General features: G+C 37.3%; 3 protein-coding genes across 7 annotated transcripts in view; all 3 read left to right on the plus strand.

The window, feature by feature from the left end:
• krt222 (keratin 222) overlaps positions 1 to 7,545 on the plus strand; it is an 18,391-nt gene extending 10,846 nt beyond the window's left edge. For all 4 annotated transcript variants that reach the window (XM_055216893.2, XM_055216896.2, XM_055216894.2 and 1 more), the window contains 6 exons: positions 1,630 to 1,869; positions 2,906 to 3,010; positions 3,607 to 3,827; positions 4,730 to 4,908; positions 5,674 to 5,779; positions 5,966 to 7,545. In XM_055216893.2, coding sequence (XP_055072868.2) covers positions 1,630 to 1,869; positions 2,906 to 3,010; positions 3,607 to 3,827; positions 4,730 to 4,908; positions 5,674 to 5,779; positions 5,966 to 6,179 — 1,065 coding nt within the window. In that variant the 3' untranslated portion in view covers positions 6,180 to 7,545. The remainder of the gene's footprint in view (positions 1 to 1,629; positions 1,870 to 2,905; positions 3,011 to 3,606; positions 3,828 to 4,729; positions 4,909 to 5,673; positions 5,780 to 5,965) is intronic.
• A 1,253-nt stretch (positions 7,546 to 8,798) lies between these two features.
• Positions 8,799 to 11,936, plus strand: crygs1 (crystallin, gamma S1). Of its 2 annotated transcripts, none has more exons than XM_055216899.2 (3): positions 8,799 to 8,952; positions 10,668 to 10,910; positions 11,591 to 11,936. In XM_055216899.2, exons 1-3 carry the CDS (start codon positions 8,944 to 8,946, stop codon positions 11,861 to 11,863), a joined length of 525 nt encoding a protein of 174 aa, XP_055072874.2. In that variant the 5' UTR covers positions 8,799 to 8,943; the 3' UTR covers positions 11,864 to 11,936. The 2 variants fall into 2 exon arrangements, with proteins under 2 accessions (XP_055072874.2, XP_055072873.2); XM_055216898.2 differs by having other exon boundaries at positions 8,872 to 8,964.
• A 1,515-nt stretch (positions 11,937 to 13,451) lies between these two features.
• Positions 13,452 to 16,534, plus strand: mettl21a (methyltransferase 21A, HSPA lysine). Its single transcript, XM_055216900.2, has 3 exons — positions 13,452 to 13,895; positions 14,043 to 14,154; positions 15,890 to 16,534. The coding sequence occupies exons 1-3, from the start codon at positions 13,749 to 13,751 to the stop codon at positions 16,285 to 16,287; spliced, it is 657 nt and encodes a 218-aa protein (XP_055072875.1). The 5' UTR covers positions 13,452 to 13,748; the 3' UTR covers positions 16,288 to 16,534.
• Positions 16,535 to 22,554: the final 6,020 nt, after the last annotated feature.

The raw sequence follows: 22,554 nt of genomic DNA on the forward strand, positions 1-22,554 counted from the left end.
CTGAATGTACTTTACGAATTGTCTTAATTGTTTCAATTTAATCCCCTTTTAAGAATAAACATCTGCACTGTTAAAAAATAAAAATTTGGATCTACTTCAAAAAATTCCTTTAAATGGTATATACTTAATATTGAAGATAAGCCACCTTCACTTTTTACAGCTGATACTTATTGGGGTGGTTTCCTAGACAGGGTTTATCCTAGTCCCAGACCATAGTGCACGTTTGAGCTGCCTTAAAGCAACACTATGTCGTTTTTTTACCTTTAAATAATGTCTCTAAAATTATTTCAGTGATAGAACAACTTTTAACTGGACAAATTGTACTGTTGCTGCAACCTGAGCAGCCTCCTAGCTGCTGCAAGCACACTCTGAAAGTGGCGGTGGAAGGTAGGAAACACAGCCCCGCCCCTCCCCCTGCCTGCAGAAGAGTGTCTGATACCAGGCACTGTTGCGCTTTTCAACCACATGGGGGAGCTGTAAGTCATTTTTACATGGAAACTACATAGTGTTGCTTTAATTAAAAAAAAACATTTTAATGTGCGTTCACACCAGACGTGAGTTCAACGATTTGCGTGAGTAGATTACATACAAAATCAATGCCAAGACGCGATCAGATGCGTCTTCGCGTGGGGCGATGCGAATGACGCGATATGGGTGGCACGTTTGCCGCAAAAACAATTGCTATTCGCCTAAAACGCGTCTTCACCCAAGTTGAAAATAGTCAACTCAAACGAAAAATTCGCATGACACAGAGTTAAATCCCGCGAGTAATCTAGAGTGAGTAACGCGATGCCCCACGTTTGGTGTGTACGTAGCATAAGAGTTTACTCGCTTCATTCGCGTCTAAAAGCCACACACGAAATTCAAGTCATTCAAGACATTCACAAATTCGCGTCATGGGAGGGGCTTCTTCTCGCTTCCTGTTATCACGTCACTACTAAAGCAAGCTCCTGATTGGTCAACACGGCGCGAATATCGGCCAAGGTTCAGTTTTTCAACTCGTGCGTTTCCCACGGCACCGCTCAATTCGCGCAAAACGTCCCATTCGCACCGCACGTCCTGCGCCGCAGGATGCCTATTCGCGTCTTTGCGATGACTTAACATGTAAATCACTCGTGCTTGCCGCCTCTTCGGCATCTGGTGTGAACGCAAGGTAACCCTGACATAGCTTAACACGTATCAGTGCCATAGTTTTGTATCAAAATGCACATCAGTAATGTTTTTTGTAAGGTATGTTTGTAAAAACTACTTTAAAGTCCTAAGTCCTGGATTAATCTAAACCTTGTCTGGGAAACTGCCCCATTAAGTTGATACTTAAATGACAGACAACTGAGAACTTCATCAAATCTTTAAAGCTATGAAAAAGCAACATCTGAGTAATATCATTTTGGGCACGATCTCCATAAACAAAAGCAAAAATTCATAATCAATAATGCATTTAAAAAAACAACATGCACTCTGAAGTTGTCTGAAACCTTTTGACTTTGAGCTTCAGAATGAGTCGTTTTTCATTAAGATGTGTTTTTTTATGACATGACCCCTTTAAATCTTATTACCCCCCTCCCCCCCACTCTCTCTCTCTCTCACTCTCTCTCTCTCACTTTCTCTCACTCTCTCTCTGGCTTACAGAAGGAGCTGGATCAGCACCAGAGACGAGTAATACTGGAGTGTGATCGAGTGCAAGCGCAGGTTGCTGCAGGGGAGAATGGCAGAGGAATGGATCTCTCCCGGACCAGCACCCAGTCCGACCACTCCAGCCCATCTTCCAGCAGCCCTGACTCGGCCACATCACCAAATCCAGCTCCAGGCTCCGGCCCGGCATCACGGACGAGACCCAGAAAGGATGCAGCCGGCACATTTACACCACAGGTATGAAGTCCAGAATTTTCTCTGTATCTCGCTCTCCTTTAAACACTGGCCAGGGCACTGCAGAGCAGTCATGCTGTGTTTATGTGTGTGTATGTATGTATGTGTGTGAATGAACTGCTATTAATAGTCAAAATTTAATGGGATGTCACGTCAACAGAGGAGAAACATCATCCTTTATTGTTTCCATCAGTAGGTGATCATTATCTGTCAGAGCAAAATTTACGTTCTAGCACAAAAAGCACGGGCCTAGTAATTCCCCTTGGGGGACAACAACACACTGCAGCTCATCCTTACAGAAAATATTGTGATGGTACTGTGCTAAAGTGAGAGTATTGGATGGCAATACCCATAGTACTGAAAAATTGCCATATTTATATCCATATAGTACTGAAGTCCATGTCCTGTAGTACATACAAGCGACTTTTAAACATGTACATAGCCAAAGTAGATGGTAGTAAGGTCTAAATTTTTGTATTTCCATAGTACAAAAAATCATAAATATGACACTATGCAATATTTATAACAGTGCCATGGTACTATTTGTGTTTATGCAGTCAATTTACTGTTCATTTTACTGTAGTATACATAAAGGCCTATTTACACCAATGGCAATAACTATAAAATTTTAATAGAACAAGAAAGCTATTAACGATTTAAAGGAAAAATATTGTTGTAATGACTTTTTTCCCAGCTCATGAACAATAAAACATTGACAAAACTGATCAGCTAAAATGAAACGGCAACATAATATTATAATCGCTAATACGATCATCATTATAATTATCTTTATAGTTTTATCGTTTTTAATGCGAACAGGCCTCAGGCTGTGTGAATGCTGGTAAACCACATCTCGTAACACTACAAACATTTATTGCAATATCACACCTTGGCAGATTTATACAGAATTTAACAATCTATTTTGTAATAAGGGGTTTGAAGTGGTCCAGGATCCGGTATATCTTTCGTTGATCAAAACCCTGTGTTACGTTTACTGTATGTACACACTGTGTTTCTGTGCATGTGTGTGTGTGTACAGGTGAGGGCAGGTGATGAAGCCCTAAAGGAAGCCCGAGCTGAACTCACGGATGCAAGGAAAAGATGGCATCGCCTCCAGGTGGAGATCGAATCGCTACATGCCCTGGTGTGTTAAACACCCACATACCCACTGACACGCCTTTACACACCCAAACACGCACATTGATGAACCCATTGTACCCTGGCGCATAACACTGCATTAAGAAAATCATTTAGTGCTAAATACTTTCACACAAAACCACAAACGGCTATTGTGGCTAAGTGGCGCAGACTTCGTTGGTAATTGTGGTTTAAGATCTGGGCTGGTTCGAATTCCAGTAGTTGTTTTGTTTGCATTCATTTACAGAAATAAAAAGCAACCTGCCGTGTAATTATGTATTATATATGTGTTTACTGGGACTCGCTGGTTGCTAATGCCAAGACCAACCACATAAAGGGTGCTATGGCAGGTGATCTCTGCAGGTCATCAGCAGTTGTGCCCCAAGTATTCGGTACATAAATACAGGGACAACAGCTGGTAGAGAATTGCATTAGCTCATAGGTTCGATTTCCAGGGATCATGCATACTGAAAAGAAGTATACCTTGAATGCACCAAATGCATTCTTGTGAGAGCAACCTGGTGTTGGGAACCAACAACATTCTGGTTGCTAGTCCAAAGCTGTTCCTTTCCAATAAATAAAGACTCTGTTTTATCCAATCAGGAGAAAGGTCTTCAAAGCTCCTTACGTCACACTCAGCAGCAGTACTCCATGCAACTCGAGGATCTCTCCAAATCCGTGAAGAGCCTGGAATCGGAGTTGGAAACGGTGCGGGACAGTTTGGAGGTCCAACGGCAGAACCACATCCAGCTTCTCAACACCAAGATGAGGTTGGAGAAAGAGATCGGCACCTACAGAAAACTCCTGGAGCATGAGGAGGGCAGGTCAGGGGAAAGATGTTCGCTGATGCAGTCCAACCTTGTACCATGATGAAAGGATTATGTTGCGTTTTGTTGTTTAAAGGGACACTCCACTTTTTAAAAAATATATGCTCATTTTCCAGCTCTCCTAGAGTTTAACATTTGATCTGTGCCATTTTGGAATCCATTCAGCCGATCTTCGGGTCTGGCGGTAGCACTTTTAGCATAGCTTAGCATAATCTATTGAGTCTGATTGGACCATTAGCATCACGCCAAAAAATAACCAGTTTGAATATTTTTCCTATTTAAAACTTGACTCTTCTGTAGTTACATCGTGTACTAGGGGCTATGCTCTCATTCTGGCGTAATAATCAAGGACTTTGCTGCCGTAACATGGCTGCAGGAGGTCCAATGATATTACGCAGCAGCCGAAAATAGTCCCCTTAGTAACTTTCAATAGAAGGGGACTATTTACGGGCATTGCGTAATATCACTACGCCTGCTGCAGCCATGTCACATCAGCAAAGTCCTTGATTATTGCGCCAGAGTGCGAGTATAGTTCCTAGACATATCTGCCTAGAAAATCACAACTTTTAATTTTCGGTCAGTCTTGGTACACGATTTAGCTACAGAGGAGTCAAGTTTTAAATGGGAAAAATATGGAAATTTTTTAGTGTGATGCTAATGGTCTAATCAGATTCAATGGATTATGCTAAGCTATGCTAAAAGTGCTAGCGCCAGACCTGGAGATCAGCTGAATGGATTCCAAAACGGTAAAAATCAAATGTTTAACTCTAGGGGAGATGGAAAATTAGCATTTTTTCAAAATGGAGTGTCCCTTTAAGCAACTCCAAAGTTGCTCATTTGAATATCGACAAAGTGTGGTCTTAAATTAAAATGGTGGATCTTTTGCTCCTAAACTACAGGTTTTTCAGTTCAGATGGGGTAAAGCTGAAGCCATGGAAAGGGTCTGTCTCCGCTCTTGAGCAGAATGGTTTGTCCAACGGATGTGACGAGGAGATCTCTCCGACCGCTTCCATAGAAAAAACAGCAACTTCAAAAAGTCCAGCCCTTCAACGCCAGCAAAGCCTTGTCACTTTGACAGGTCAGGCAGGGTTGCCAGGTTTTCACATCAAATCCCACTCAATTGCTACACAAAACTAGTACTAGTCCTCTGGTAAAAATCGTGTTACGGGTGTAAAATCAGAAATTCTGCATCTGCAAAATTCACATTCCAGTGATAAAGTAAACCCCATTCCCCAGGGAAAACCGTAGATTTGGCAACCCTGAAGTCAGCGGAACAAATGCCATTTTTATTCTCAACATATCAAACATTCACCATACTACGGAGGCCCTAAGGGGACATGGAGAAAATATTAAATAAAGTTTAGTTTTGCGTGCACATGTGAAACTATCACGTGCGCACGTGAAAGTTTCACGTGAGCACGCGAAAGTTTCACATGAGCACGCGAAAGTTTCACGTGAGCACGCAAAAGTTTCATGTGACCACATGAAACTAAACTTCCGATTTTTTACTCCAATGTCACTTTAGGGGCTCCGTACACAGCCATTTTCAAATTTGTAATTTTTATGAACATGAGACAAATAATTAGGTACATTTTTTCCAAAAATGACTGTAGATAACATTTGCCTCTTGCCCAGTCACATGTAACTAGCTCAATATTGTAACATAATTCCTGTAATTTTTTCTCAAAAAACGGAAAAATCTTAAAACTTGCATTATAATCATTTTAATCTCAAAATGTTTTTTTTTTTTTTTTTTGCTTGACCCCCCTCTTTCGTGACAATATATATTGTGAGAAGCGCTCTGGAAATGAATCGATCTCTGCATTTGTGTATTTTTAACCAGATGCTACTGAAAGCCAAGACGGCGAGATCATCAGCACTGTGAAGACTCAGGAAGTTCTTGAAGGAAATGTTGTCAGAGAAAGCGCTGAGGGTCACGGAAACGTTGAGTAAGTTTACACTTGTTTTTGTCGTTCGCTGTTTGCTGTCAAGATTTCCACAACCATACAAAGGAATTCAACAAGTTTCATCTTGCCAGCGGTTGTTAATTATTTAATAATAATTATTCAAGCTTCTTTGTAAAACTCTTCATAGACAGTTTGTTGGCAATAAAACTGTATTTCTTGGCACTACAGGACAGAAAAGATTGACAAGGTGATCAGGCAGTGGGAAGGTTCTTTCTTTCAAGGAAATCCCAAACTGAGGAAGAAATCGGTGTCTTTGCGGTTCGACCTCCACATGGCAGTAGCGGACGAGGGGTGTGGCCAGACAAAAGAGGACAGTCTGCCGAACGTGGAGGTCCGTTTGGTCATGAGACGATCCCGCAGCATACCCACCTTTGCCCAGTGATGTCATCACGACTGTGACGTGACAATGCCGCTGCATTATAATTTCGTAACAGCGTCTCCATGACAACATCTCAGCAGTGATGTCTTGTGACATCATAGAACTTTTGTCATTTGAGAGAAAAAAGCATCATTGTTACTTAAAAAAAAATCCTAATTTGATTATTAAGAACCTGCTGCACATAGAGCTACTTTGAGAGATATTTAACCAAATTAATTTGTAACTGATTAAGTTTTGAATTATTTACTTCAAATGCGTACGAAATGGTTTGTGTATATTGCAGCGTTATATATTTCGTACAATGTGACTTGAGTCTCTTGCCACAATACTTTTGTTTTTTGCTCATTAAAGTATTTAGAATCTAGAAAAAAATTAGACTTTAAATATTAAGTTTCGAAGTAGAAATGAAGTTTGGTGAAAATTGTGCAGTGAGTGCAGTCCAACACAAAATGCCTTTTTCTGTTTGACAAATGTTACTGAAAATCATTTTACACTTGGCTGAACTCAGACTTAGATCTGGTTCTGCGAGTTCTGAGAGCGAACCAAGACGAAACGTTGTAAAATTGCAAGTTTAGCAAAACTTAGCAATAAAACGGGAGATTTATGTTGACAAATTACTGTCTGCACGATGACGTTTACAGTTTAAAGTGCCGGCCTAGATGCGCAGAAGGCACAAGAAGATCGACAATAAATCACTTTAATATATTAAAAACCTTTGCTTTCACACTGGGCTGTAAAAATCATATTGCTGCATATGGTTTATGCTTTATTCAAAGTGCAAACACTGTGTCTTCCTAATCTAAAATTATGCAGGATTACTTTCAAAAAAGTTGATATGCATATTAAATGCATTAATCATTTAAATAAATTGATTTATGAATTTAATATGTTCTACCTCTAATAGTTGAATTGTAAATATGGGAAAATTAGTAAAAACAGGAATCTTTCTGATGCAACTACAAATATACATTTAATTTAAAGTTATATTAAATCTGTTTCTTTCAGCTCATCTATTCAGCTCTTTAGTTTCATGTGTTAATCTTCAGTTTTCATGTTATTATCTCTTAACAGAAGAATTGTGGTTTACTTAATGCAAAAAATGCTTCTGTTATACACATCAGGTAAAAGTAGGATGTTTAACTCTTTTATCCTGCACATCTCACATGCACTTTAAAAGATTTTCAGCAACATATTTCCTTAATCTTGTTGATTTTTCACTGTATTCAACGTTTTCTTTTGACTGCAACAAATGCTTTAATGACTGTTATTTTTGTTACACACTTTTAAATCTGTATTTGCTCTGCCCTGCTAAATGATTTGGCTTATACGTTGTATGAGAAATGCTAATAAAGCTATTATCATTTCTGAATGAGCCATTTATGTTAAAAGCAAAGAAAGAAAAGTTTTATGTAGCTCATAGTGGCTTAAAAACTACCACAAAACATAAATAAACCTGGGACAAATAGTCATGAAACTAAGTTGACTTAAAAGTTAAATATAAAAACAAATAATATCAATAAACAATATTAATTGCTGTTAATATTAAAAAATATATATATATTTTATTTATTTGTTATTTTTATAAATGTAATATATTAATAAAAGTTATTCATTACTATATTTAATAATAAATACGTATATAAAAATATGTATGCGCTATATTTCCATGATTTTAAGGATAATATTACCCATAAACTCACAAAAATGTGCACATAAAATCATTTTAATTAAGTGCATATAAAAGACAGTAATGATAAAAAAGTTTGTAAATAAATTTGTAAATAAATGAAAAGATGAATGAATGCTGCTATCTAGTGGTCATTTCTGAACATGCAGGTGACACAAAAATATTTCCTCATTTGTTTAGTAGTTTTAGTTTATAAACAAACACACAAAACTTTGTCTGTTTGTTTGTCTCTATCAATTTTAAGTTGTTCAATGGTCAAGAATTCAAAATTGTGCCTAGCATAAAATGTATTATTTGTATTTGTATATTAAAATGTAGGAATTCTATGACTGTAAAAATGTATTTTTGTGGATGTTTATTCAGATTGGCTGTGCAAGGCATTACAACTTATTGGCAGCTTACTTTGATAAGTTAAAGTAACATAAAAGTATATATTGATATATGACTTATTGATTACATGGTTTTATGCAAAGTGAAATTCCCAAAGTGCACATAAAATAATATTAAAAGTCAAATTAAATATAAATAATGCAAAACATAAAGAGAAAATAAATAAAAAATTTGAAGGTATACAATTTTTATTATTTTACAAGGTCATACATAAAAAATCTGCTGAAATTTGGCACAGGGGTACGCTTGCAACTAGGAATGGCATGTGTTTGATTGTGTGTTTACCCAGTTTAAAGTGTATTTACATGTTTTGCATATTATTTTAAATTATGTTATCTGTCATTTCAATACTTTGTGTATAAATTTACCACTGGTTATACGCCTTTAGAGAGCAAAAATCCTCATATGAGTTTGTGTGCATACAGTACAACATGACTGAATACACACACACACACACACACACACACACACACAAATGAACCACCATGCTGTCTCTATACAGCGTAATCCCACCTGTCTTTTTCCAGAAACCACTGACTCAATTTTTGGATCTGGTTTTCATGACAAAGCGAATGTCCTCTTTACACAGAGATGTCTGGGTATAAAAGAGATGTGTTGGGATGGGCCTGAACCAGCACAGCTCCTCTCTAACCCCCTCCACAGGCACATCACCAGCCGAACCTCTGCAGAATGGGCCGGGTGAGTACGAAGGTGATCAGGACCCTCCGATTATTGACTGGCATTTGTGATGACTTTATTTACAGTAGTGAATAAACCGATATTTTTTCCATTTAAACCGATATGTTGTACCATTTAAACCGATATGTTGGGACATTTAGGCCGATATGTTGGGACATTTTAACTGATATGTTGGCACATTTAAGACCGATATGTTGGGACATTTAAACCTATATGTTGTACCTGTTAAACCGATATGTTGGGACATTTAGACCGATATGTTGGGACATTTAAGACCAATATGTTGAATCATTTAAGACCGATATGTTGAATCATTTAAGACCGATATGTTGGGACATTTAAACCTATATGTTGTACCTGTTAAATCGATATGTTGGGACATTTAGACCGATATGTTGGGACATTTAAGACCGATATGTTGGGACATTTAAGACCGATATGTTGGCACATTTAAGACCGATATGTTGGGGCATTTAAACCTATATGTTGTACCTGTTAAACTGATATGTTGGGACATTTAGACCGATATGTTGGGACATTTAAGACCGATATGTTGGGACATTTAAGACCAATATGTTGGCACATTTAAGACCGATATGTTGGGGCATTTAAACCTATATGTTGTACCTGTTAAACCGATATGTTGGGACATTTAGACCGATATGTTGGGACATTTAAGACCGATATGTTGTATCATTTAAGACCGATATGTTGGGACATTTAAACCTATATGTTGTACCTGTTAAATCGATATGTTGGGACATTTAGACCGATATGTTGGGACATTTAAGACCGATATGTTGGGACATTTAAGACCGATATGTTGGCACATTTAAGACCGATATGTTGGGGCATTTAAACCTATATGTTGTACCTGTTAAACCGATATGTTGGGACATTTAGACCGATATGTTGGGACATTTAAGACCGATATGTTGAATCATTTAAGACCAATATGTTGGGTCATTTAAGACCGATATGTTGGGACATTTAAGACCGATATGTTGGGACATTTAAGACCGATATGTTGGGTAATTTAAGAACGATATGTTGAGACATTTAAGACCGATATGTTGAATCATTTAAGACCATTATGTTGGGACATTTAAGACCATTATGTTGGGACATTTAAGAACGATATGTTGGGACATTTAAGAACGGTATGTTGGGACATTTAAGAATGTTATGTTGGGACATTTAAGAACGGTATGATGGGACAATTAAGGCCAATATGTTGTGACATTTCAGCCCAATATGTTGGCCCATTTAAGTCTGATATGTTGGCCCATTTAAGAACGATATGTTAATGAGTTTTGGGGAAGGCAAAAACAACTTAACTCAAATAAGTTTTATTAAAATTCGACAGATATTAATTATTGTTTTATGCATAAATAAAAATTTTTTTTCCAAAAAACGTAATATCTTAGATAATTTTACTTGATTTATAAATTGTTCATATATTCATAAGTGTTGCAAATTCTTGCAAAAAATTATTTTTTTAATCTGAATATTAAATTGAAGTTCTCAAGTGGTTTGTTTGCTCCACAGTATGCCTTTCTAAATGTTTACATATAAAATAAAACCTACCAATACTTGACCAATAATACTTATGAATTTAACCTATAGTGCTATATTAATGTGTAATGCACCAACTAGGTCATTTATTAATGTAATATCCAAGGATGAAATAAAATTCCATCATCTTTCTTGTCCAGATCATTTTTTACGAGGACAAAAACTTCCAGGGTCGCCGGTACGAATGCGACAGCGACTGCTCCGACTTCCACACCTACCTGAACCGATGCAACTCCATCCGTGTGGAGAGCGGAGCTTGGGTGGTGTACGAGAGACCCAACTTTATGGGCCACCAGTATGTCCTGACCCGGGGCGAGTATCCGGATTACCAACGTTGGATGGGCCTCAATGATCGTCTCTGTTCCTGCAAGATGATTCACTTCGTAAGTCTAATGGGGCGTACACATCAAACACGAATTTAAAACGTAGATTACATACAAAGTCAATGCAAAGACTCGAATAGACGCAAACTTCCACAGGGCGATGCGAATGACGCGAATTAGGTAGCGCGATTGCCTCGAAAAAGCGCTATTCACCATAAACGCATCTTTGCGAGTTGAAATATTTTCAACCATGACACGAAGTTAAATCCCATGAGTAATCTAGAGCGAGGAATGTGATGCTTCATGTTTGGTGTGTACGCAGCATAACAACACATATTGCCGAAGAGTCTCTGCTTTATACTTTTTAATGAATCATAAAAATTCTATCACAATATATTGCAAATCAGTTCATATTTTAAGGATAATTTGATATTTAATTTAATTCACATTTTCATTTTTAATCAAGAACTTATAAAATGAGTATATATACAAAAAAAAAGTGTTTACCACGCGCACATCACTGTACATGTTTAACGAGTTTTACGTGTTGGCTAATCCGTATTAATTCATACAAAGTGAACTGTACAAAAACATACGATTATCATTAAAAAAACTAACAAAACTAATAAAATGCATACGAATTTTCATGATATACATTGAGTGTATAATAAATGTACTGTAATGTGATGTGGGGCAGGGAATGTGTGCTCCATACTATTCAGATGTCCCTCTTGCTTCAGGCCAGCGGTTCCGAGTACAAGATCCAGCTCTACGACAAAGGAGATTTCACGGGCCAGGTGTACGAGACCACCGAGGACTGCCCATCTGTGGTGGACCGTTTCCGTACCCGTGAGGTTCACTCCTGTAAGGTCATGGATGGGATCTGGATCTTCTTTGAGCACCCGAACTACAGGGGGCGCCAGTATTTACTGGAGAAGGGGGAATACCGTAAGCCCGTGGACTGGGGCGCCGTCTGCCCTACGGTCCAGTCCATCAAACGCCTGACGGAGTGACGTCTTACCTCTAAATCCATCCATATTCAGCAGCAGTACACCTTTGCTGATTAAATAAATTTCTTGCAAAGCAGATTTTTGTTTCTTTTTTGGAAGAGTGTAATCATTTGACTATACGGGGGGAAAACAACAACAACAATAAAAGCTATCCATCTATATGAATCATCTTTAACAGTTTTATTTATCAGTCAAAATAATGATATTCTTTCCTGAAAAAAATTATGTAGTCAATAGCAGAACAGATGTACTGTCGTTTCCACAGGAAACTCACCTTTGACTCTTCCTGAACGATTTATTTCTTAGTTTGGACATCATTTCCTCTGTTTATCACATTCCTGTTTGGTTCACCCTACACATACAGAAAAAAATGTTAGCTAAACATGTTCTGCTGCCAGTTTAAGAATAATAAGCTATATCCTGATTAAAGTTTTTTTTATTTAGCATGTAATGCCAGGTATCAATTAAAGAGCACCAATTAACTAATTCACGATTTTACATTTCCTTTGGTGTAAGTGTGTATTAGTACATGTTAACGATATGCAAAAGGTACAAACCTAGAGTGGCCCTTCGTGCCAGTTTTGCCGGACATGTCCCGAACATGTTTTTGGGCGCGTTCTCCGGATGTCGCGTTGGTTGGCCGCATACGTCATCAAGGTTTAATATTTCGGGTTCAATTTCAGAAAAGCAACCGTTACATTTCAAGGTAAGAATGAAACTACAATGGTTGTATGTCTTAAAAGAAATAAATCTTAATTTTCGAATGTATTTTAACTGAAATGTGAGAACCTCGATGACGTATGCGGTAGAGCAACGCGACACCCAAAAACATGTTTGGGGCGTGTCCGGCGGAACTAACACGAATGGCCACCCTATACAAACCCCAATGTAAACGATGACGTAAGTTATCGTCTCCAACGTAAATATCTTTTCTTGGACTACAACAAACACACGGATTGTAGGCAACATTTACTTCTTGGGAAAAGTTACGTAGAGAAGACCAACATTATCAAAATTTGACTCACAGCCTGTAAGTTAACTCCTGTTAGCATTGCATTGTGACCGAATCTTTCAAACATGGTAAGGAGCGTCACATTTCTGGCTGACGTCAGAGGTATTCAGGCCAATCACAACTTACAGATTAGCTGGCCAATCAAGAGCTTTTAAAATGGATAAGTTTAGTACATGAATCAGTGCGAAAATAATGTGTTTTTTAACCATAAACCATGCGAACACATTGTATTATACCAAATACACAAAATAACACTGTTTTTTAGCAATGAAATAGGTGCTATTTAGTGCTTCTATAATTCTTTCTATAAATTATTATTTTTTACAAAGTCAAATTTATTGGTTATCCTCACATTCGTAAACTTTAAAATGATAAAAATGGCTCGTTTATAAATGATGCATATTTCTGCTTCTTCTATTTTTCACCTACACTTGAACTTCACACTGTGGCCTTATAAAAACGACCAAACATGTCAGTGCAATTTCTTTCCTGCGTATGTGACAAATAATCTGAATTAAATTATACTTTTTGCAGACTGCAGTTACATTCCTAAACATGAGATGGCGCGGTTGAGTCATGGCAGCAGTAACACAACACTCGAATAAGAGATCACTGCACGAGCCATGCGGAAGCGTTTCCTCTTGTTTTTCTTTAGTTATGAAATATCGTTAGCTAGAAGTCTCAACGACTTAGAAAACATTTCAAACGTTTGTTATAAGAATCTGGTAGATATGGAAATCGGTACAATATGAATAATAGCCGATAATGCGATAAAATAAAAGTAGAAATTATAGCAATTCAGTTACATAACAAAAATTTATTTTCATTAAACACTAAGATTTTTTAGGTGAATTACAGACACATTTACAGCTCAGCATGGCTTTGGTTCCCTATAATGAGACTTTAATGCCGGGTCTGTCCAAGCTGCACCAGAGTTCAGCTGAATTCGTTCTAGCCAATCACAAGATCAGACTCAACCAGAACTGGAACCAGTTAGGTGTGGCTGCTGTGGTCTGGGATGCAGTAAGTTTACTTTTCTTACCACGTTTAGCTTTACTAAGTTTGTTGTCTGGACAGCACATGATGTTTATTATTGTTTTGTTTTTTTTGCAGGTAAATGTTTAACATGAGCATCAGTGAGAACCTTTTTCTTTCTTTTTCCTCATTTAGGCGGTGGTGCTCTGCATGTTTTTGGAGATGGGTACCATTGATCTTAAGGGGAAGAATGCTATTGAGCTTGGAGCGGGTACGGGTTTGGTTGGCATTGTTGCTGCTCTTCTTGGTAAGCATGGATGTTAGTTAACCATTTAGTTCTATTATATTTGGGCTTTCTTTTTTATTGTTTCATTTAACAAGAGAGATTAATATAAAGGACAATAAATCGGCATTTTTGTTTTTTTATTTTATTAAAGGTGGGGTGCATGATCTCTGAAAGCCAATGTTGACATTTGAAATCCAATAGAACCCCAATAGAATCTGGACCTTCTTTTGATAGACCCGCCCCACACATACGCCTGACTCCCTTTTCCAAAGTGTTTTTCAAAAATCATGCACCCCACCTTTAATGCATTAGCCTATAATCGGAATCGGCAGATAAAAGCAATTTTTCTTATTATCGGACATTGGCCGATTGTTTAAAAACAGCCGATGATCAGATTATATCCTGACAGTCAAAATGTATTAATTAGAAATGGAGTAAAAAGCAAATCTATCAGTATTGGTAGATGTCATTATTAGTAATGAAATGTCATTATTGACACAAAATTTTTGTATCGGTGCATTCCTAATACAAACACAAAGTACTTATTATGGAAGCATATGGGCATTTTTAAGTATTAAATTTTTTTAGAGATGCACCGATATATCGGCCAATAATATGCTCTCTATCGATCGTCAGGATATATCGTCTGTTTTAAGCTATCGGCCAATACCGATTATTGGCTGATAGTTTAAAACAGACGATATATCCTGACAATCGATAGAGAACAGAAAATAGAGCATGTAAAAAACATCACTAGTTTAATGTTTAATGTTTCATTATATTAATGAATTATATGAACGAATAACATTTAGAAAATGATTCGTTAGAATTGAGTTAAAGCAAGTTCATATAACCACAAAACGATCAGTATTGGCAGATAGGTCAGTGACAAAAAGGGTTTGGCAAGATTAGAAATTCAAAAATTCAAAAAACTTGTTTTAAAAACACGCATCAGGTTTATTTCAATGGACATTGTGTATTTATGTAAATTTTATACAATAAAAAATTACATTTGCACCATTTTATGAAAGTTAAGATTGAATGGACCTGAAAATGTCAAATGGTGTAACCGCCAGTTGCGCCAAAGAATGAGAAATATAAAATATTTTATCCACCTTGATGGTATGTAAGCGTAATCATCAAAAAAAAAAGTAATATAATTTTATTAGTTATTTCTAAATTAAAATTTTAATGCGTTTTTTGTAATATTTGTCCTGACATATGCTGAAAAAAGCTCTGTTTTCTTAATAATCTTTGACGAATGATGTAAAAATTTATGTAAAAAAATTCATATTACACTAAACTAGATGATTATATTTCATTCCGCGTTTTTTACGAATATATTTACATTTTCATAAAAAATACTAGTTACACCAATTGACAAAGACCGGTTACACCACATTGACATTTTTGCAATTATCCCCCAAATATTCTTTCAAAATGAAATAAAACCAGAAATTTTAGACTTTGTCCTGAACAAAGAGAATGTATGAAGTAATCTGCAAATTTATTTTGAAATGTTAACCCTTTTACATTTAATTGAACCATACAAAAGCAAAATAATTAACGTCACGTCATTGGCCCAGATATCAGTCTAAATAATCGGCTATTGGTGGAAAAGTATTTTTGTTTTTACATTTTCGGTACCATATGTGCAATGTTCTGTGCACAATTATAACTCAAATTCAGTAATATTATTGATATTTGGCTAGTTCCTAATCCTGTATTTGATTAAATAACAATTCTGTTTCTGCAGGAGCAAAGGTGACGATTACAGACCGAAAACCTGCGTTGGAATTTCTGTCTGCTAATGTGCAAGAAAATATTCCTGCCGGCCAGCAGCATGCAGTGCAGGTATCTGAACTCACCTGGGGCGAAAGTCTCGACCTCTACCCATCGGGCGGCTATGAGCTCATACTGGGAGCTGACATTGTATATCTGGAAGAGACGTTCCCTGCTCTTTTGCAAACCCTTGAACACCTGAGCTCGGAGAACACGGTGGTGTTGTTGTCCTGTCGGATCCGATACGAGCGAGATGAACGGTTCTTGATGGACCTCAGGCGGAGGTTCTCGGTGCGAGAGGTTCATTACGACTCAGAGAAGGACATTCACATTTACAGAGCGATGAAAAATAAGAGCAAACCTGAACTGTAATTGGATTTCATAAGCTGCATATCAAGTCCACTATCGTATAAAAATGATGCCTTTAGCTTCAAAAGGCCAACAGGTGGCGGTGCCATCATGGACTGAAATACTAAATAGAATCGTACACTTAAAAAAACACAAATAATTGTTTTATTTTCAGCTCTTATTTTACTTTCCTAACAGCTGTAAGTAAATACTTGGGGTGCGAATGGTGGGTTTTACTATTTAAGATCACACTAAATAAAAAAAAGGTTAAACATAAGTTTGACACAGCGATTGTTTATTTTTTTCTAGGACGAAGCAGAACGTAAACATTCATCAGTTTATGTTAAAAAGCGAGATGATTATCAATAAAATGTGCCTTTCGTCTAAGTAAAGAAAACTGACCTTTATCTTGTATAAACAATCTCCAGTTTACGACAGATAGCCCACATCCTGTCCAGAAGAGACTTTTCCTATAAACTCCCTAGCAGTCGGAGTGAGGTAAATAATCTGGAGGTTTTGTTTAGTTTGCAGGATAGTTTGGACACGTTCTTGGACATCAGAGAAAATTAAGCAATGAAATAATAATGATTCATGCTATTTTCCACATTATTTGTGCAAATACAGAAAGCAAATGATATAATCTTATTTAACAAAAACACTTCCTTTTTAGTGTTGATGTCACAGGTTGAGTGTTTTGGCACAACCAACTGTTTTCTGTTGAAGTTAGCCAAGTAGGGCAGATATCGGGTTGAGTGATATAACCCAGTGGTTCTTAAACTTTTTCAGCGTGCGGCCCCCTTTGTGTACGGTGCATTCCTTTCGCGGCCCCTCAAAGAAAATTTATGACAAAAAACAGTTCTAAAACTTCACATTTATATTAAACAAAACATTAAATTATACAAAGTAGTGCTGCCTTATTTATTTTTTTTAGGTTTAATTTCACAGAATTCATGATAAATTAATGTATTTTATAAAATGTCATAAAACTGGGGCCCCCCTGGCACCATCTCCAGCCCCCCTGGGGGCCCCGGACCCCAGTTTGAGAACCACTAATATAACCTTGTCTTCAAAAACAATGAACGAAACTATGCACTACATTGCATACGGGGGAAAGTAAAACAAATTGTAATTCAACAAAATTATATATAAAAAACAAGCTATTAAGATGCGTCTTAACAATCATCGAAAACGGAAACAAAAAAAAATTGTTTACTTTTGTATGATAAACATGAACATTTTTGTTGAATTAATTGTTTTGAATGAATACTTCATACTGTAAAATAAAAAAAACTTTCAAGTATCTAAAAAAAAAAAATGTATGGATATTGTGATTTTAACAACCTGTGTTGCAAATTACTGGCAATTTGGCATTACTGAGCCCTTGGAGACTGACTTTAGTGTCCTCATTTATTCTGATGTCATAGAATAACAATGTGTTTTGATAAACAAGTCTGGTTACAAACCATTGATGCACCATAGATGTTTTCAACGCGCCGCACCTGTCAGAGGAAGTTTTAACTTTCACGGCTTATGCTGCATTAAACCGGGTTGAACGAATGCGTGTTTGTTTGCAGAGGAAGTCTGCGGATGAGACAGATAGTTCCTCCCGAAGGTCAGTCAATAAAAGAGAGACTTTGATATTTGTTAAGCTTTTAACAGGCTTTTAAAGCCTCGTTTTCCACCGGTCAACGGTTTTCAAAGACTGCTTTCTGCTAATGCGACAAATTTCTGTATAAAGGTGTCTGTGTAAAAGGTATTGTTTTTAAAGGAACTGTATGTAAGAAATGTATATCAATTAATCATAAAATGACCCTGATATGTCACTAGACATTAAGAAATCATTTTCATTTCAAATACTTATATCACTCACAACAGTGGTCTGGCCAGGATATTGTCATTTAAAAAGTGGAGTTGCAGCCCTCAACTGATGTTTATGTTGTCATGTTGTGTATTAGCCACCAGTTGTGTGATTACAATATCAGTCTTGGCCACAATCCTACATACTGTTCCTTTAAATGGCCAAATAATATGTTTTATATTAAAAGGCTTAGGCTAAATTGATTTTTTTTGTAAAATTGTAATTATCTCACAAAGTTTATAAGATATTTAGGCGGACAGACAGGTACTGTACATGGACAGAAAGATCAATAGATACACAGGATACAGTAGAAAGGTAGACAGATAGATAGACAGACAGATGAACAGAGAGATATGACAGAAACTATGGAAAGATACTATAGATGGATAGATACTGTACAGGAAAGGATACTACGGATAGATAATATAGATGCTGTACACAGACAGATCGGCAGATGCTACAGACAGATGCTGTATACAGACAGACAGGCAGATGCTATGCTTCAGACAGAGAGATGCTGTAAACAGACAGACAGATGCTATATACAGACAGATCGGCAGATGCTACAGACAGATAGATTCTGTAGACAGACAGATGCTGTGGACAGACAGACAGACAGACAGATGCTGTATACAGACAGACAGGCAGATGCTACAGACAGATAAATGCTGTGTAGACAGACAGACAAATGCTACAGAGAGACAGACAGATGCTTTATACAGGCAGACAGACAGACAATGTTGTGGACAGACCATAAGATACTGTAGACAGACAGATACTGTAAATAGACAGACAGACAGAGAGACAAATGCTACAGACAGACAGATGCTGTAGACAGACAGACAGACAGATGCTGTATACAGACAGACAAGCAGATGCTACAGACAGATATATGCTGTAGACAGACAGACAAATGCTACAGAGAGACAGACAGATTCTTTAGACAGGCAGACAGACAGACAGACAGACAGATGCTGTGGACAGACCGTTAGATACTGTAGACATACAGGCAGATCACACAGACAGACAGATACTGTAGACAGACAGACAGACAGACAGATACTGTAGATAGACAGAGAGACAAATTCTACAAACAGACAGATGCTGTAGACAGACGGACAGATGCTGTGGACAGACAGACAGATAGATGCTGTAGACAGATAGACAAATGCTACAGAGAGACAGACAGATGCTTTAGACAGACAGACAGACAGATGCCGTGGACAGACCGTTAGATACTGTAGACAGACAGGCAGATCACACAGACAGACAGACAGATACTGTAGATAGACAGACAGACAGAGAGACAAATGCTACAGACAGACAGACAGACGCTGTGGACAGACAGACAGATAGATGCTGTAGACAGATAGACAAATGCTACAGAGAGACAGACAGATGCTTTAGGCAGGCAGGCAGATAGACAGACAGATTCTGTGGACAGGCCATTAGATACTGTAGACAGACAGGCAGATCACACAGACAGACAGATACTGTAGACAGACAGACAGACAGAGAGACAAATGCTACAGACAGACAGATGCTGTAGACAGACAGACAGACAGATGCTGTGGACAGACAGACAGATAGATGCTGTAGACAGATAGACAAATGCTACAGAGAGACAGACAGATGCTTTAGAGAGGCAGACAGACAGATGCTGTGGACAGACCGTTAGATACTGTAGACAGACAGGCAGATCACACAGACAGACAGATACTGTAGACAGACAGACAGACAGATACTCTAGATAGACAGAGAGACAAATGCTACAGACAGACAGACAGACAGACAGACAGACAGATGCTGTGGAAAGACAGACAGACAGGTGCTGTGGACAGACAGACAGATAGATGCTGTAGACAGATAGACAAATGCTACAGAGAGACAGACAGATGCTTTAGACAGACAGACAGACAGACAGACAGATGCTGTGGACAGACCGTTAGATACTGTAGACAGACAGGCAGATCACACAGACAGACAGATACTGTAGACTGATAGACAGAGAGATACTGTGGACAGACAGACAGATAGATGCTGTAGACAGATAGACAAATGCTACAGAGAGACAGACAGATGCTGCAGGCAGGCACATAGACAGACAGATTCTGTGGACAGGCCATTAGATAGTACTGTAGACAGACAGGCAGATCACACAGACAGACAGATACTGTAGACAGACAGACAGACAGAGAGACAAATGCTACAGACAGACAGATGCTGTAGACAGACAGACAGACAGATGCTGTGGATAGACAGACAGATAGATGCTGTAGACAGATAGACAAATGCTACAGAGAGACAGACAGATGCTTTAGACAGGCAGACAGACAGACAGATGTTGTGGACAGACCGTTAGATACTGTAGACAGACAGGCAGATCACACAGACAGACAGATACTGTAGACAGACAGACAGACAGACAGAGAGACAAATGCTACAGACAGACAGATGCTGTAGACAGACAGACAGACAGATGCTGTGGACAGACAGACAGATAGATGCTGTAGACAGATAGACAAATGCTACAGAGAGACAGACAGATGCTTTAGACAGGCAGACAGACAGACAGATGCTGTGGACAGACCGTTCGATACTGTAGACAGACAGGCAGATCACACAGACAGACAGATACTGTAGATAGACAGACAGACAGACAAATGCTACAGACAGACAGGCAGATGCTGTAGATAGGCAGACAGACAGGCAGGCAGATGCTGTAGACAGACAGATGCTGTAGGCAAACAGATACTGTAGACAGACATAGACAGAAAGGCAGATAGATTTATACTACAGACAGATAGATAGATAGACAGACAGACAGACAGAAAGGCAGATAGATACAGACAGACAGATGCTACAGACAGACAGACAGACGCTGTAGACAAACATATACTGTAGACAGACAGACATATAGGTAGACAGAAAGATAGATAGATTTATACTACAGACAGACAGACAGACCGAAATACTGTAGACAGTCAGATTTTTATTATCCAGATAGATAGATACGACAGAAAGACCAACACTATGGATAGACAAATAGACATATTAATCAGCCGTCACCTTTGACTATTTCTTGTGACATCACATCCTGTCTTTCTTAAAAGCAAGAACGTCAGCATGAGCCCTGTATCTGAAGCTGAAAACATAAAAATTTTCAGAGTAAACTGGACTCAGTCCAGTTGTGAGTCTCACTTACTGCACATTTGTATCATGATGATTATTATTTAACAAAAGGACGTGACACATTTTGTAGTTGCAGTAAATGAAATCTGTAATGTTTTATTGGGAATGAGAAATTGCACTTTGTTATCTTGCATCTCAAGTACATTTCAAAAGAAAATTGCACTATAATGTGTTTTTTCCACAGTTTTTCAAAAAGCCCTTTAGATACAATACATTAGACTTTAGAGACTGTGGGAGGAAAATATGCTCTTTGGTCAGTTTTACGACGGTTGTTCTGCTCGCTGTGGCTTTAAATGAATTGCCAATACCATAAACAATCAGTCACTTTGTACAAACCAAGAACACAATCCATGATTTTCCAGTTTTCCACACTCCACCCAAATTTAGAAACTAGCATGAATAAATATATTTATTATTATTTTTTTTATTATTTTATTTATAGAAATAAATGTAAATATCAGCTGAGAAATAAGAAGATAACCTATTTCATCATAATGTGTAGTAAATGATCACATCTTCGAAATAATTGCCATTTTACTAACTAAATGGATTAAAAAAAATCTCTTTTAAATTAATAATAATTTAATTAATAATAATATATATATATATATATATATATATATTAATATACAATAATAGTATAATAACTTCAGAATTTTATTGACTTTTATTAAATACGCTTCGTAAGCTTGTAATTTTGTGCGTGGATTCAAAAATGATTACATAATCTTAAATATGTAATGATTTTCAGGATATTTTGTTATTGCATAACATCACTAACAGCCTCATGAGAAGCCGGATGTCCTTTTTTCAATGACTTCAGGAAGTGCGCCTGTTTCACTTCAGTCATTATTTATTATTTGCTTTATAAATGACCCTCATAAATTTTATGGTATTTGAGCTCTGGTGTAAAAATGTATGATACATATAATATACTGTGTGTACAGCATAAAGGAATGCAAGCTTTTCATTAATACAAACGGCTATGTGAAAATCATACTCTTATTATTATTAAAAAAAATTATATTTGTATTAAAAAGTCAGATTTTCATGACATGTCCCCTTTAAGAATCGTTTTGATCGAGTCATTAAAAATTATCGATTCAATCGAACGATTCATTTGATTCATTAATAGGCTTCGTGAAAATATGCGCGTCACGTGGTTATGCAATGCATTTTATAATGCACACATAAAATGTAAATAGCATATTTGTAATATGTTAGTTACTGTAACTGAATAC

The sequence above is a fragment of the Misgurnus anguillicaudatus genome, chromosome 23 (assembly GCF_027580225.2).
Source record: "Misgurnus anguillicaudatus chromosome 23, ASM2758022v2, whole genome shotgun sequence".
Lineage (NCBI taxonomy): Eukaryota > Metazoa > Chordata > Actinopteri > Cypriniformes > Cobitidae > Misgurnus > Misgurnus anguillicaudatus.